Source organism: Bufo gargarizans, chromosome 1 (assembly GCF_014858855.1).
Source record: "Bufo gargarizans isolate SCDJY-AF-19 chromosome 1, ASM1485885v1, whole genome shotgun sequence".
NCBI lineage: Eukaryota > Metazoa > Chordata > Amphibia > Anura > Bufonidae > Bufo > Bufo gargarizans.
Window position 1 is genome coordinate 217,014,290 of NC_058080.1, and position 13,546 is coordinate 217,027,835.

A 13,546-nucleotide genomic window follows, 5' to 3' on the forward strand; every position below is an offset into this window, starting at 1 on the left:
AATTTTTAGGGACCACTACAGCTTTGAAGTCACTTTGCGAGGCTTACATAATTGAAACCACCCAAAAATGACCCCATTCTATAAACTACACCCCTCAAGGTATTCAAAACTGATTTTACAAACTTCGTTAACCCTTTAGGTGTTGCACAAGAGTTATTGGCAAATGGGGATGAAATTTGAGAATTTCATTTTTTTGCCTAATTTTCCATTTTAACCCATTTTTTCCCACTAACAAAGCAAGGGTTAACCGCCAAACAAGACTGTATCTTTATTGCCCTGACTCTGCCGTTTACAGAAACACCCCATATGTGGCCGTAAACTACTGTACGGCCACACAGCGGGGCGTAGAGTGAAAGGTGCGCCATATGGTTTTTGGAAGCCAGATTTTGCTGGATTCTTTTTTTTGACACCATGTCCCATTTGAAGCCCCCCTGAGGCAACCCTAGAGTAGAAACTCCATTAAAGTGACCCGATCTAAGAAACTGAACCCCTCAAGGTATTCAAAACTGATTTTACATACATTTTTAACCCTTTAGGTGTTGCACAAGATTTAATAGAAAATAGAGATACAATTTCCAAATTTCACTTTTTTGGCAGATTTTCCATTTTAATATTTTTTTTCCAGTTACAAAGCAAGGGTTAACAGCCAAACAAAACTCATTATTTATGGCCCTAATTCTGTAGTTTACAGAAACACCCCATATGTTGTCGTAAACTGCTGTACGGGCACACGGCAGGGCGCAGAAGGAAAGGAATGCTATACGGTTTTTGGAATGGCGGATTTTGCTGGACTGTTTGTTTTTTACACCATGTCCCATTTGAAGCCCCCCTGATGCACCCCTAGAGTAGAAACTCTAAAAAAGTGACCCCATTTTAGAAACTACGGGATAGGGTGGCAGTGTTGTTGGTACTAGTTTAGGGTACATATGATTTTTGGTTGCTCTATATTACACTTTTTGTGCGGCAAGGTAACAAGAAATACCTTTTTGGCAGTTTTTTTTTGTTATTTACAACATTCATCTGACAGGTTAGATCATGTGGTAATTTTATAGAGCAGGTTGTCACGGACGCGGCGATACCTAATATGTATACAATTTTTTTATTTATGTAAGTTTTACACAATGATTTCATTTTTAAAACAAAAAAAGTTTTAGTCTCTCCATAGTCTAAGAGCCATAGTATTTTTCAGTTTTGGGGAGATTATCTTAAGTAGGGTCTCATTTTTTGCGGGATGAGATGACGGTTTGAATGGCACTATTTTGGGGTGGATATGATTTTTTGATCGCTTGCTATTACACTTTTTGTGACGTAAGATGACAAAAAATTGCTTTTTTTACACCGTTTTTATTTTTACGGTGGTCACCTGAGGGGTTAGGTCATGTGATATTTTTATAGAGCCGGTCAATACAGACGCGGCAATACCTAATATGTATACTTTTTTATTTTATTTATGTAAGTTTTACACAATGATGTTTTAGTGTTTCCATAGTCTAAGAGCCATAGTTTTTTCAGTTTTTGGGTGATTATCTTAAGTAGGGTCTCATTTTTTGCGGGATGAGATGACGGTTTGATTGTTACAATTTTGGCTTACATGCGACTTTTTTTATCACTTTTATTACCTTTTTTTGGGAAGTAAGGTGGGCAAAATTTCAATTTCATCATAGTTTTTAATTTTTTATTTTTATGGCGTTTACCGTTCGGGTAAAGTAACATGACCGTTTTATAGATCAGGTCGTTACGGACGCGGCGATACCAAACATGTGTAGGGAATTTTTTTTTTTTTTCATTTTTAATCAGTGATAAATGTGTTTTTAGATTTTTACCTTTTTTTCACTTTTTTTTACTTTTTTTTTACCCAGACCCACTTGGTTCTTGAAGATCCAGTGGGTCTGATGTCTGTATAATACAGTACAGTACATTATATAGTACTGTACTGTATTTTACTTACACTGAACAGATCTATGTCTTTAGCATAGATCTGTTCAGCACCATGGACAGCAGGATGCCTGAGCAGGCGTCCTGTTGCCATGAGAACCTTCCCCGTCTGCCACAACTTCGCAGACGGGGAAGGGTGAGGACGGGGCTTCGGGGGGCTGTCTGGGGGCTCTCTCCCTCTCCCATTGGGGGGCTGCAAAGGCTCAGCAGCCCCCCGATCGGAGAGGGAGGGAGCTCCCTGCGCTGTTAACCTTTTCCATACAGCGGTCCGTACGGACCGCTGTATGGAAAGGGTTAAACGGCTGACATCGCATCAACGATGTCAGCCGTTTATACCAGGGTGCGAGCAATGTGCTGTCACCCTGGTATACCCACTAGACGCCAACGATTATTCAAGGGGAGGCGGGCGGGGGATCGCGATCCCGCCTCCCGCACCGCCCGTAACCCTCCCCCTGCACCACCCACCCACATAATATCATTCAGGGGTGCAGGGGGAGGAAAAACCATATATATTTTGGGTATTATAAAGTTTCTGATCCCCGCAGTCAGGGACCGCGGGGATCAGAAACGGCAAAAAGCGCATCAAACCGCAGGTCTGAATTGACCTGCGGTTTGTTGCGATCGCCGACATGGGGGGGTCACGGGACCCCCCCGCGCATTTAGCCTAGGTGCCTGCTCAATGATTTGAGCAGGCACCTTGTTCCGATTAAGTACCAGGACATCATGACGTACCGGTAGGTCATGTGTCCTGAAGAGGTTAAGCAGACTGTGATTGTCTATTGTTGTGACTTAGATAAAGATCAGATCGCATTTTATGACCAATTTGTGCAGAAATCCATATAATTCCAAAGGGTTCACATACTTTTTCTTGCAACTGTATGTTACAGCTTTTGAGCACTTTCCCAGATGCAGACATAAAAAAAGTGCTATCATAGTCGCTAATAGACACCTTTGGTATCTGTCAGAAAGAAACATAGGATTGGCTTTTTTGGATGAACGTATTACTCAGACTGTAAGGGAAAATATGACAAAAAATTTAGAAACTAAACCTGCAAAGAAAAAGGAAATGATTAAGGGTAAAAACCTAGTTTTTGAAGGAAAAGACCTGAGCTATTTTGTTACTAATAAAACAAAGACGTTCTTTGAATTGTTTGGGATCCACGACGTGACAGAATACTGCAGTGATTCTCTAAGAAGCCATGTGAACGCTTTTAAGGTGGTCAATGATACCGCAGAAAGAGGAATTGCTCTGATAAAAAAAGTTTTACAAATCGGTCAGGGACGTACAACAAAAACAATTCTTGTTGAGGGTAGTCGAGCATCACAGAAAAGTTGTCACCAAGCTAACAAAAATAGGGATTGCATTGTTCAAAGTTAATTAATATAACACATGTTTTATCTATCATACTACCTATTAATCTTAGTGTCTAGTTTTAATAGTATTTTAAGTTTGTGATTTCTAGTTTTCCCAATAAAAGTAATTAACATTGAAAAATCATATTTATTGCCCACTTTTACAAAACTGTGCAGCCTCTAAATATTAGATTTGGCATATATATATATATATATATATATATATATATATATATATATATATTTTACATCACTGAGACTCGGGGCGTAAGCAAAGTCTGCAAAAATGTTACATTTTATTTTTTTTCCATTACAAAATGAAACACTATAAATATAAAGTTACACCACGCTTGCCTCAACCTTTCTCAATAAACTCCTACAGAGTGGGGGTGTCACAGACTTGTTTGCTAAAACAAAACTACTGTTCTAGCAAACAAGTCCGTGACACCCCCACTGTGTAGGAGTTTACTGAGAAAGGTTGAGGCAAGCGCGGTGTAACTTTATATTTATATTCATTTCAGCTTTGGCTTTTTGTGGCGGTTTGTGCGGTTCTGCTACAACACTGCAGCTAAGGATATGACCGGAGAGAGCAAGCACCAGGAATATTGTTTGTTTACAAAATGAAACACCCTAGTGTCCATGCTCTCCTTATCACAACTCAGGAGGCAGTTGAAAGATAAAACTGAGCATGTGCGGCCATCTCTGTGAGCCGGACAAAGAATTAAGAAAAAAAAAAAAACTGTAGGTGGCGCTATGCAGATACATTTTATTGAATAACTCAGTGGCTATGCTAATTTTTTTATTACATGTAATTACAACAGTATTCAGATCCATGTGCTGGTTTGAAAACTGTAGAATAGTTTTCATGGGTCGACCCTTTTAAAGAAAGCTCTTTATACCTGTATACAGTGAGACCTCAAGTGGTGGCTGCAAGCAGAAATATGATTTCCATCTTTGAGGGAAAGCAGAAAAATCAAACCTCAACATAAGAAAAAAAGTAGCACCCCTAGCCTTAACAATAGTTTTATGGGTGCAGTATTTAGGGAAGTTCTATCCCATTCCTCTTTAATATCCTTCCTCAGACATTTTGCCATGTAAACGAGACTTTGATCATAGAGATAGTTCAAGCTGGCTACTCTTCAAGACAAAAGCTAATTTACTTACTCATGTACAGGAGACAATTGTTTTAGCTGCATTATCATCTGGCTTTATTTACTAGGTTCTGCCTCGGCAAACTTGTGGTTTATTCACGCATACAATTTTCTATAAAGAATATCCTGGTGGACCAAGTGAACTGGATAAAAGCATCAAAGGAGGAGAGCTTTTCCTAACAGTGCTTCTTAATCCTGTAAGTATTATTACAATATCTCTCACTTGCAAAATTTAAAAATAACAAACTAAACAAAGAAGTCCAAACGATGATGTCCTTCTTTTCATTGCAGTCAATTTGTTATGTAGACTATTTGCCTGCTCCCCTGTTTATTATTGACTTTAATCTGAAGTAACCTTGCTTCAGGTATTAACATAATGTCTTCTATTCATATGTGCAATACTTTATGCTCAAAAATAAGATTTCATGTTATTTTATTAGTCTTGCATAACATTTGTGTTACTGTGTAGATTTGCATAGAGGGGCCACTAAACATGTACCGTACTAAGTGCAATTATCTGTGTTAATGTATACTGTGATAAGTGAATTGTGTGCCATTTAATTTTATTTATGTGATTTACAAAAGACTAACAAATTCTGCAGCACTTTACAGACAGTATGATCATTACTCCCTGTACCCAGTGGGGCTCACAATCTAAATTCCCAATCAGTATGTTTTTGCATGCTGGAGGAAACCAACTCAAACATGGAGAGAACACACAGACACCATGCAGAGGCTGACCCTGATTAGATTAGAACCTGGGACCCCAGCACTGCAAGACACCATCACTAACCATTGAACCACCATGTTGCCTATTGTATGACAGTTAACATTCATTTTGTAACAATTTCCTGTCTTTACATAGTTGCAAAGGTGGAAAAAAAACAAAGGTCCGATAGATAGATAGATAATAAATAGATAGATAGAAGATAGGTAGATATTTTATCTTGTATCTATTTATCTATTGTAGCAATGTGAACATTGAAGTGTTTTCCCCAGGTTCCAGTCCGGGACTTAGGGCATGCTCATGTCCAGGGATCCTATTTAATCCTGCTACTGAATCTTGGGTGTGTCTCACTCTGGAGAGTGTGCAGACAAAAGCCTGGTGAGGCTCTGTCAGTGTGGTCTCAGATAAGCCAGGCTGAGGGGCCACGAGGCTATGCAATAGCCTGGACTTTGGGGGACTTGCACACAGAAGGCTGGAGTGGCTCTGTGTGGTCTGAGGGCGGACAAGCTGAGAGACCACTATCCCCTAAGAGACACTGGTGTGGGAGCAGCCTGGAGGATGCTGGAGGTTGGGCTGGGGAAGCCGCATCTCATCACGGGTGTGAACTGTGGTACGCTTTAGGTGAGTCAGGGAAACCTATGTGTTTAGATAGGGCCCAGACGGGCAAGGTATTTTATTTTGGCTTTGTGTGTTGTTCTTTATGCCGTGTGCCACAATAAAGCACAGTTTGGCCCCTAAATCCTGGTGTCTGTGAAGAAGCGTGTGTTTGCAACCCCTGAAAAAGAGCTAATCCCCTACACTATCTATCTATTTAAACATTTCCTGCAAATTCAACAGCAGCCATCTAAATGTCCCACTGTAGCCCTAGGTCTATGTATATTTCACTGCAATTTTAAAAAGCAAACATCCTTTCTATAATGCATAAGATGAAACAGCATTCCATATCACCTGCTATCAATCAGCCTCAATAGTGTCCGATGAAATGTGTCTCAACTACTAAGTGATAGCTATCTTATCTATTCTCTTACCTGTATATAAAAAAATAAAAGTCTGTCTGTTCTCTCTCTGTCCATTTTTCTGTTTATGCACAGCCAAATGACTGGACCGATTAGTACCAAATTTGGTGTATAGGTCTTTGGGAAGGTTTTCATAAAGGTCTCAGTTCTCTAGAATATACCGTTCCTGAGATAGGATATGAGTAAAGTTGCGAGCTCCTAACTGCCATATACATAGTCACATGACCCTTATTAGTCAATATAAGCTCGCAGGCCTTTCAGTCTTGACATACACACAGTTTTACATCAGGTTTCCGTAACAACTCAGCCATTTTTTTTGTTCTAGTTCACTGTTATGGATGCGGGTCACTGAGGAGGTCGCTATTAAGGGGGAATGCCACTGTAGAGGTAACAATTAAGGGGGAGGACTGCTGTGGAGATCCCAGTTAAGAGGATGGGGTGCTGTGGCAGTCACATTAAGGGACAGAGTGCTGTGGAGGTCACTGTTAAGGAGCGGGGCATTGTGGAGGTCACTGTTAAGGGAGTGGGCTTCTATAACAGTCACTGTTAAGGGGGAATTCTTTCTTCATTTGGGGCATATTCTGTGCTTTCTGGGTCTCCTGCCTCGTGTTAGCTGGGGTTCCCTTAATGGTGAACATTTGGCAGTGTGAAATGCAGGAGGGCAGGGGCAGTCGAAAAGTGAGTCACTGACCAGGCCTGTTTGGTTGCAATAAATAAAGTCTCTCTTTACTGACTAGATAATGGGATTAGTAGTTAATTTAGCAGCCACAAGCAGCAGGTTTAGATCTTGTTACAGAGCAGGCTTTTACCAATTGTGTATATAGGCAGTAGCAATGATGGTAGTAATACTCCCCGAGTCTTCCTCTTAGTTTACTTTTAAATCTTCCCAAATAACCATGCGCATGCAATTATTTTCTATTTAATGCTTTCTGCAATTCCCAGGCTAAAGAATGCAGATCTTTGATCTGTATGGTCAGTCCATCTTAAACTGTGGTGGACATCACAGCAGTATACCCTTTCCACAAGTGTTTTCTGGATGAGACTTTTCTTTGGGCCTACTTGGCAGGAGCTTCCCACATGGAAGTCTTGCCTCTAGCTGTGCTTAGTTAATGGGTTTGACCACTTTTTACTTTTTGGTCACTGATGACCAATATATTTGCAAGATAATAATATAGTACTTGCTAATATAGCCATTGTTGAAATTCTGTGTGTAATAAGGTATGCCTCCTTGTTTGCAAAGCATTTTCTCCTATCTACACAGAGGTCTTGTCCATAAAATTGCTGCTGATGGAGGGTGTGATGTCTCCTCCATTCAAATACATCGCACCTGTCATCTGCACTTGCACTGTTGGGAGTTTAGTGCAAGTGGAGCATGTTTGAATGCAGGACACATCACATGGAGGTGATTTGTCTGGTCACATGACCTTCCATCAAAAAGGGCACCTTGCTTACGAAATATATCAAGCGGCTCGGAATATTAACATAGGCTATATTACTAAGTACCATATAGTTATCTTACATACTCCATAAGTAGCCAACCTTTTTAAGACTCACTACAGACAAGGAGGCCAAGACTGCCAGTGTTAACTGTTCATTGTCCATACACAACCATTTGGGATACACAGCGAATAAAGAGACAAAGCCATAGGCCAAACTAACTGGGACAAAGTCCTCAAAAATAAAAATACAGCCACAAAATGGGATATCTTTAAAAACATCCTAAAATCTCATTGTGAGAGGTACATACCGTATGGTAATAAAAGGTTAAGGAACAAAAAGAAACCAATGTGGATAAATAGAACTGTAAAGAAAGCAATAAATGACAAAAAGAAAGCATATCATTCACTGAAACAGGAGGGGAGCACGGAAGCACTGAAAAACTATAAGGAAAAAAATAGAACATGTAAAAAACAAATAAAAGCGGCCAAACTAGAGACCGAGAGATTAATTGCCAAAGAGAGTAAAACTAACCCTAAAATGTTCTTCAATTATATAAATGTTAAAAAGTATAAATCTGAAGGTGTCAGCCCTTTAAAGAGTAATGAGGGGGAAGTCGCAGAGAGCGATGAGGAGAAAGCAAAGCTGTTAAATATTTTTTTCTCCAATGTATTCACTGAGGAAAATAAATTGTCAGATGACATGCAGAATGCAAAAATAAATTCCCCATTAAAAGTGTCCTGTCTGACCCAGGAAGAAGTACATCAGCGACTTAAAAAGATTAAAATAGACAAATCGCCAGGACCGGATGACATACACCCCCGTATCCTAAAGGAATTAAGTCATGTCATAGCCAGACCCTTATTTCTGATATTTGCAGACTCTATACTGACAGGGAATGTCCCACAGGATTGGCACATGGCAAATGTGGTGCCAATATTCAAAAAGGGGCCAAAAACAGAGCCTTGAAACTATAGGCCGGTAAGTTTAACATCTGTATGGAGTATGGAGTTCCCTTCGTTCTATGCCCTGCCGTGCGGCTATATAGCCATTTACGACCACATATGGCGTGTTTCTGCAAACTACAGAATCAGGGCAATAAATATTTAGTTTTGTTTGGCTGTTAACCCTTGCTTTATTACCGTAAAAAGGGATTCAAATGGAAATTTTGCCTAAAATTGGGTGTTTTGGCACCGTTTTTATTTTATATTTTTAACACTGTTCATCCGAGGCGTTTGGTCAAAAGTTATTTTTATAGCGACGACTTTTACGCACGCGACGATGCCCAATATGTATGGCTCTCAGACTTTGGAGACACTAAGCAGGCATCCTAAAAACTGCGGCCCTCCAGATGTTGTAAAACTACAATTCCCACCATGCCCTGCTGATGGCTGTAGGTTGTCTGTGCATGCTGGGAAAAAAAATTGTTTCCGTGTCTCCAAAGTCTGAGAGCCATAGTTTTTTATGTTCTCTAGTGGACTGTTGGGGATTATAAAAATTTAGTACTCCATGGAAGTGTGATACTCCCTGAAGCAATCGATAACGCAGAGGCCCGGATGATCGGGGCACGTGTCACACTGAGTGGTGGTGTCCTTCCGTATCCCCCTCTTGTGACACACTCTGCATCTTTTTTTGGGTTCGTCCCTTCTTTCCAGTATGGGGGACCACACCTGGAAAGTGTTGGCCAGGGACTATCCGGGCGCCTCCAGTTCCCGAGGTACTCCGGCCTGCTCTTTCCCGATCTGAAAAGATCAGGTCTTTGAGGACTGCCTCATAGAACTAGAGAAATGTCCCTGTGCTGCCAGTGCTTTGGGATAGTACAAAAGAGTTGTACATGGCAACCTGTACCAAGTAGACCGCAACTTTTTTGTACCATGCCCGGGTTTTGCGCATGGCATTATATGGCTTGAGGACTTGATCAGAGAGATCAACTCCTCCCATATACCGATTGTAGTCGACGATACAATCGGGCTTGAGGACCGTTGCCGCGGTACCTCGCACAGGGACAGGGGTGTGTGCTGTTACCGTGGATTGTCGACAGCATAAGGACATCCCTCTTGTACCTGGAGGGGGTGGGCAGACGGTCATAGGCAGGATCACCTCAGGGAGGCCGCGTTGATTTTTCCGCATGGTCCCACAAGCGAACGTGGATCTGGCGGCAAGGGACCTGAACAAGGGAATGCTGGTATAAAAGTTATCCACGTACAAGTGGTAACCGTTATCCAGCAGTGGGTACACAAGGTCCCACACGAGTTTCCCGCTAACACCCAGAGTGGGGGGACATTCTGGGGGTTTAATACGGGAATCTCGCCCCTCGTACACACGAAATTTGTAAGTGTACCCTGAGGTACTCTCACAAATTTTTTATAGCTTCACGCCATACCTCGCCCGTTTTGTGGGAATATATTGGTGGAAACTGAATCTCCCCTTGAACGCAACGAGAGACTCATCAACCGCGACCTCCCTTCCAGGTACGTAGGCCTGTTCAAATTTGGCCCCAAAGTGATCGATGACCGGCCGTATCTTATACAGACGGTCATAGGCAGGATCACCTCGGAGGGGACATGCTGCATTATCGGAATAATGCAGGCATTTCCGGATGGCCTCAAACCAGGGACGTGTCATGGCCATACTGTACAGTGGGGTCTGGTATAGGACGTCCCCACTCCAGTATTGCCTGACACTGGGTTTTTGGACTAGACCCATATGCAGCACGAGGCCCCAAAATGTCCTCATCTCGGCTGCACTGACCGGCGTCCAGCCACGGGGTCTAGCCAAAAATGAGCCTGGGTTTTGAGCAACGAACTGTTGGGCGTACAGATTTGTCTGCTCCACTATCAGATTCACCAGTGGGTTACTGAAAAAAAAACTAAAATAGTCAATTTCAGTAAACCCCACTGTGGGAATCTGGATTCCAGGATTGCCAGCAAAATCCGGAATCTCAGGCTCAAAGTCCACTGGGGGACACCAGCTAAGTTCATCGGCAGGGGGCTCCGGTGGGCTTATTTGGTGGGCCGGGAAACCAGTACGAACCCCAGGGCGGCTCGTACTAGGGTGGGCCACAGGATCCCTAGCATGTGGGGCCCCTGGCTTCGCCTGGCGGTGTCTCCGCCGCCTTGGTGGCTCATCGTCATCCGATGATGATGAGGAGGATGCGGATGACAAAAGGAACGTGGGGTCATCCTCATCCTCACTGGGGCTCTCGGAGGCAATCCGGGTGTATGCCTCCTCGGCCGAGAACATCCGGCGGGCCATGGGTTTGTGTGCATGTATGTGTGCGTGTGTGGAAAACTTTATTATATGTGCGTTTGTGTGGGGGCAACGGGTGTTAGCGTACTAAAAAAAGGGGTAAGTGTTAGGAAAGTGGCAGGGGGGTCTGGGGTCTGATAGATGGATCAAAGAAAGTTTAGGGTAAAATTATTATATTTTTTTTTTTCCCTAACTAACTTTTCCCTTTTTTCCCTTCCTAATGGTGCCTCTCCCTCACTGACCCTAACCTACCTGGGTGGCGATGGGTGCAGGAGGGTGATGGATAACGATTAGGGGGACGCAGGAGCTGGTGCTGAACAGTGCTGCACGGTGAGGGTGCTGGACAGGAAGAGGAGGGGAGAGAGGAGCGCAGGAAGTTTGAATCTCGCACCTCTCTCCCCTGCACCATCCAGCACCCTGGACAGCGTTGTTCAGCACCAGGGCCAGCACCGCCTCTTCAAATCTTCGTACTGCGATTGGTGGTGTGTAAGCACGCCACCGATCGCAGTTTTTTTCCGGTTCATCGGGTCACAGGACACCCGAATGGACTGGAAACGCAGAAAACCGCAGGTCTGAATTGACCTGCGGTTTTCTGCGATCGCCGATACGGGGGGGTCAAATGATCCCCCCCTGCGTTGTTACGGGATCCCGGCTGAATGATTTCAGCCTGCATCCCGTTCCGATTAACCCCCGCGGCGCCGGGTCCTTAAGGATTCGGGATCCATGCCGTACCGGTACGTCATGGGTCCCTAAGGGGTTAAAGACAATGTTCTTTAAATAAATAAATAAATGTAACGGACCGTTTCAGCAGACAAGGGGTTAAAATCCGTTTAGGCGATATGCCCCTTTCTGAGAGACAGGCACAGCTACTGCAGAACACCAAACTCCCGAACTGGATACAAAATAGCACTCCAAACTGGAACCTCGCGAATAGCTGCTAGCAGACGAACAGGAAAAGCATGGCAATCAGTCTCTAACAGCATACAGGGAATCCCCCCAATAACGAGACAAGGCTCCGTGTTGAGGGTCAAGCAGTGGTCTGTGAGTTAAAATGGCCGCTATCTGTTGTTCTCACCATGTGCTTCATCCATTGTTCTCACCATGGGAATAGTAAAATCCAAGCAAGTAAGGCAAATGATGCAATCCAGGGACAGAGGGCTCAGTCCCAAGTGCCTTAAGACCCAATAACTTAAGGGACCATAATCCCAGGGCAGGAGGCTGGCAAACAGCCCCCTCCAAAACACCGTGGCGAGGTTGGTTTCGCCACACATCTCCCCCTCCCAGGGAAGACTAACCAGATACCTGACCTCACGGTCAGTACCTGAGTTAGTCTGGCAGTCCAACCACAACCCAATACTGGACCTGTTGAATCTTGGGGCCTGGCTCTGTTCTGTATGTCCCCAGCTGTTGAGTGTGCATCTGTTACTCCTTGCTTTGTGGTTCTCCAGCTTGGAGCTGTAGGTACTTGGTGGGCAGAGGCCGACTGCGCTCTGCCCAGATGCCAGCTCTTCCGCTAGGGATGCCTGTGGGAAGTCAGTCTCTGGACAAGAGGATAGGGGAGGGCAGAGGCCAACTGCACTCTGCCCTGATGCCAGCTCTTCTGCTGGGGTGAGGGGGGTACAAGCCAGTCCTGTAACAAGGGGGTCGGTGGAGCAGAGGCTAGCGGCTCTCTGGCCTGATGCCAGCTCTTCCGCTGGGAAGGGATCAGTGGGTATTGCAGGCTCATCCCCTGCCCCCAGAACTCGGTTGGGAAGTAGCTGGGAAGGGGAGGGCTCGCTTACCTCCTCCTCCTGGTATCCCTGCGGAGATGGCTGGAGATCTGGTTGTTTGAGGGGGAGACCGACTGTCTCCTCTTTGGCTAAACAGCCCTGTTGCTGGGGGACAGGACCGACTGTCCCTACCCCCTATGCTGTAAGTGCAGAGACCACGGTCCCATCTGCACAGCTGTGGGGCTTACTGTCTCCCCCTGGTGCGTTAAGCTGCCGCTGGGGAATGGAGACTAGGCTCCCAGTTCCCAACAAATCCTTCTGTTGCTGTGGGATGGAGACTGGGCTCCCAATTCCCAACAACTCAATCTGCTGCTGGGGGACAGGACCGACTGTCTCTGCCCCCTGTAACTCAGCCTGCCGCTGTGGAATGGAGACTGGGCTCCCAATTCCCTCTAAATTACGGATCCACTGCTGGGGAGAGGTGGTAGCAAGCTCCTCTCCCATACATACTTCCATACTCTGTGGAGGGAGACCGACTGTCTCTGCTCCCAATACAGTGTCCTGCTGCTGGGGAAAGCAGACTGGGCTCTCTATTCCCTGCTGGACACTCTGCCGCTGGGGAATGGAGACTGGGCTCCCAATTCCCGGCACATCACTCGGCCGCTGGGGAATGGAGACTGAGCTCCCAATTCCCAAAAAATCATGCTGCTGCTGGGGGGCAGGAACAACTACCTCTGCCCCCTGTAACTCAGTCTGCCGCTGGGGAGGGAGGACGCTGCTCTCCTGTCCCTGCATTTCACACTGCCGCTGGGGAATGGAGACTGGGCTCCCAAGTCCCTGCAGGACCGGTGGAGAGACCTCGGTCCCATCTCTACCGGCCACCTGGGGTCCTTCCCAGTAACGCTCTACAATATCTGCCCAGCTGAATGGGTCTGGATCTGGGTCTGTCACCTTACTGTCCTGCTGAGC

The 13,546-nt window shown here is 44.7% G+C and overlaps 1 protein-coding gene across 2 annotated transcripts in view; it reads left to right on the forward strand.

Annotated features, from left to right (window-relative positions):
• LOC122946004 (bifunctional heparan sulfate N-deacetylase/N-sulfotransferase 4-like) overlaps positions 1-13,546 on the forward strand; it is a 754,569-nt gene that overhangs the window by 438,129 nt on the left and 302,894 nt on the right. For both annotated transcript variants that reach the window (XR_006391210.1, XM_044305313.1), the window contains exon 6: positions 4,508-4,636. Coding sequence is in view for 1 of the 2 variants with exons in the window: in XM_044305313.1 (XP_044161248.1) it covers positions 4,508-4,636 (129 nt within the window). In the remaining variant the exon portion in view is untranslated. The remainder of the gene's footprint in view (positions 1-4,507; positions 4,637-13,546) is intronic.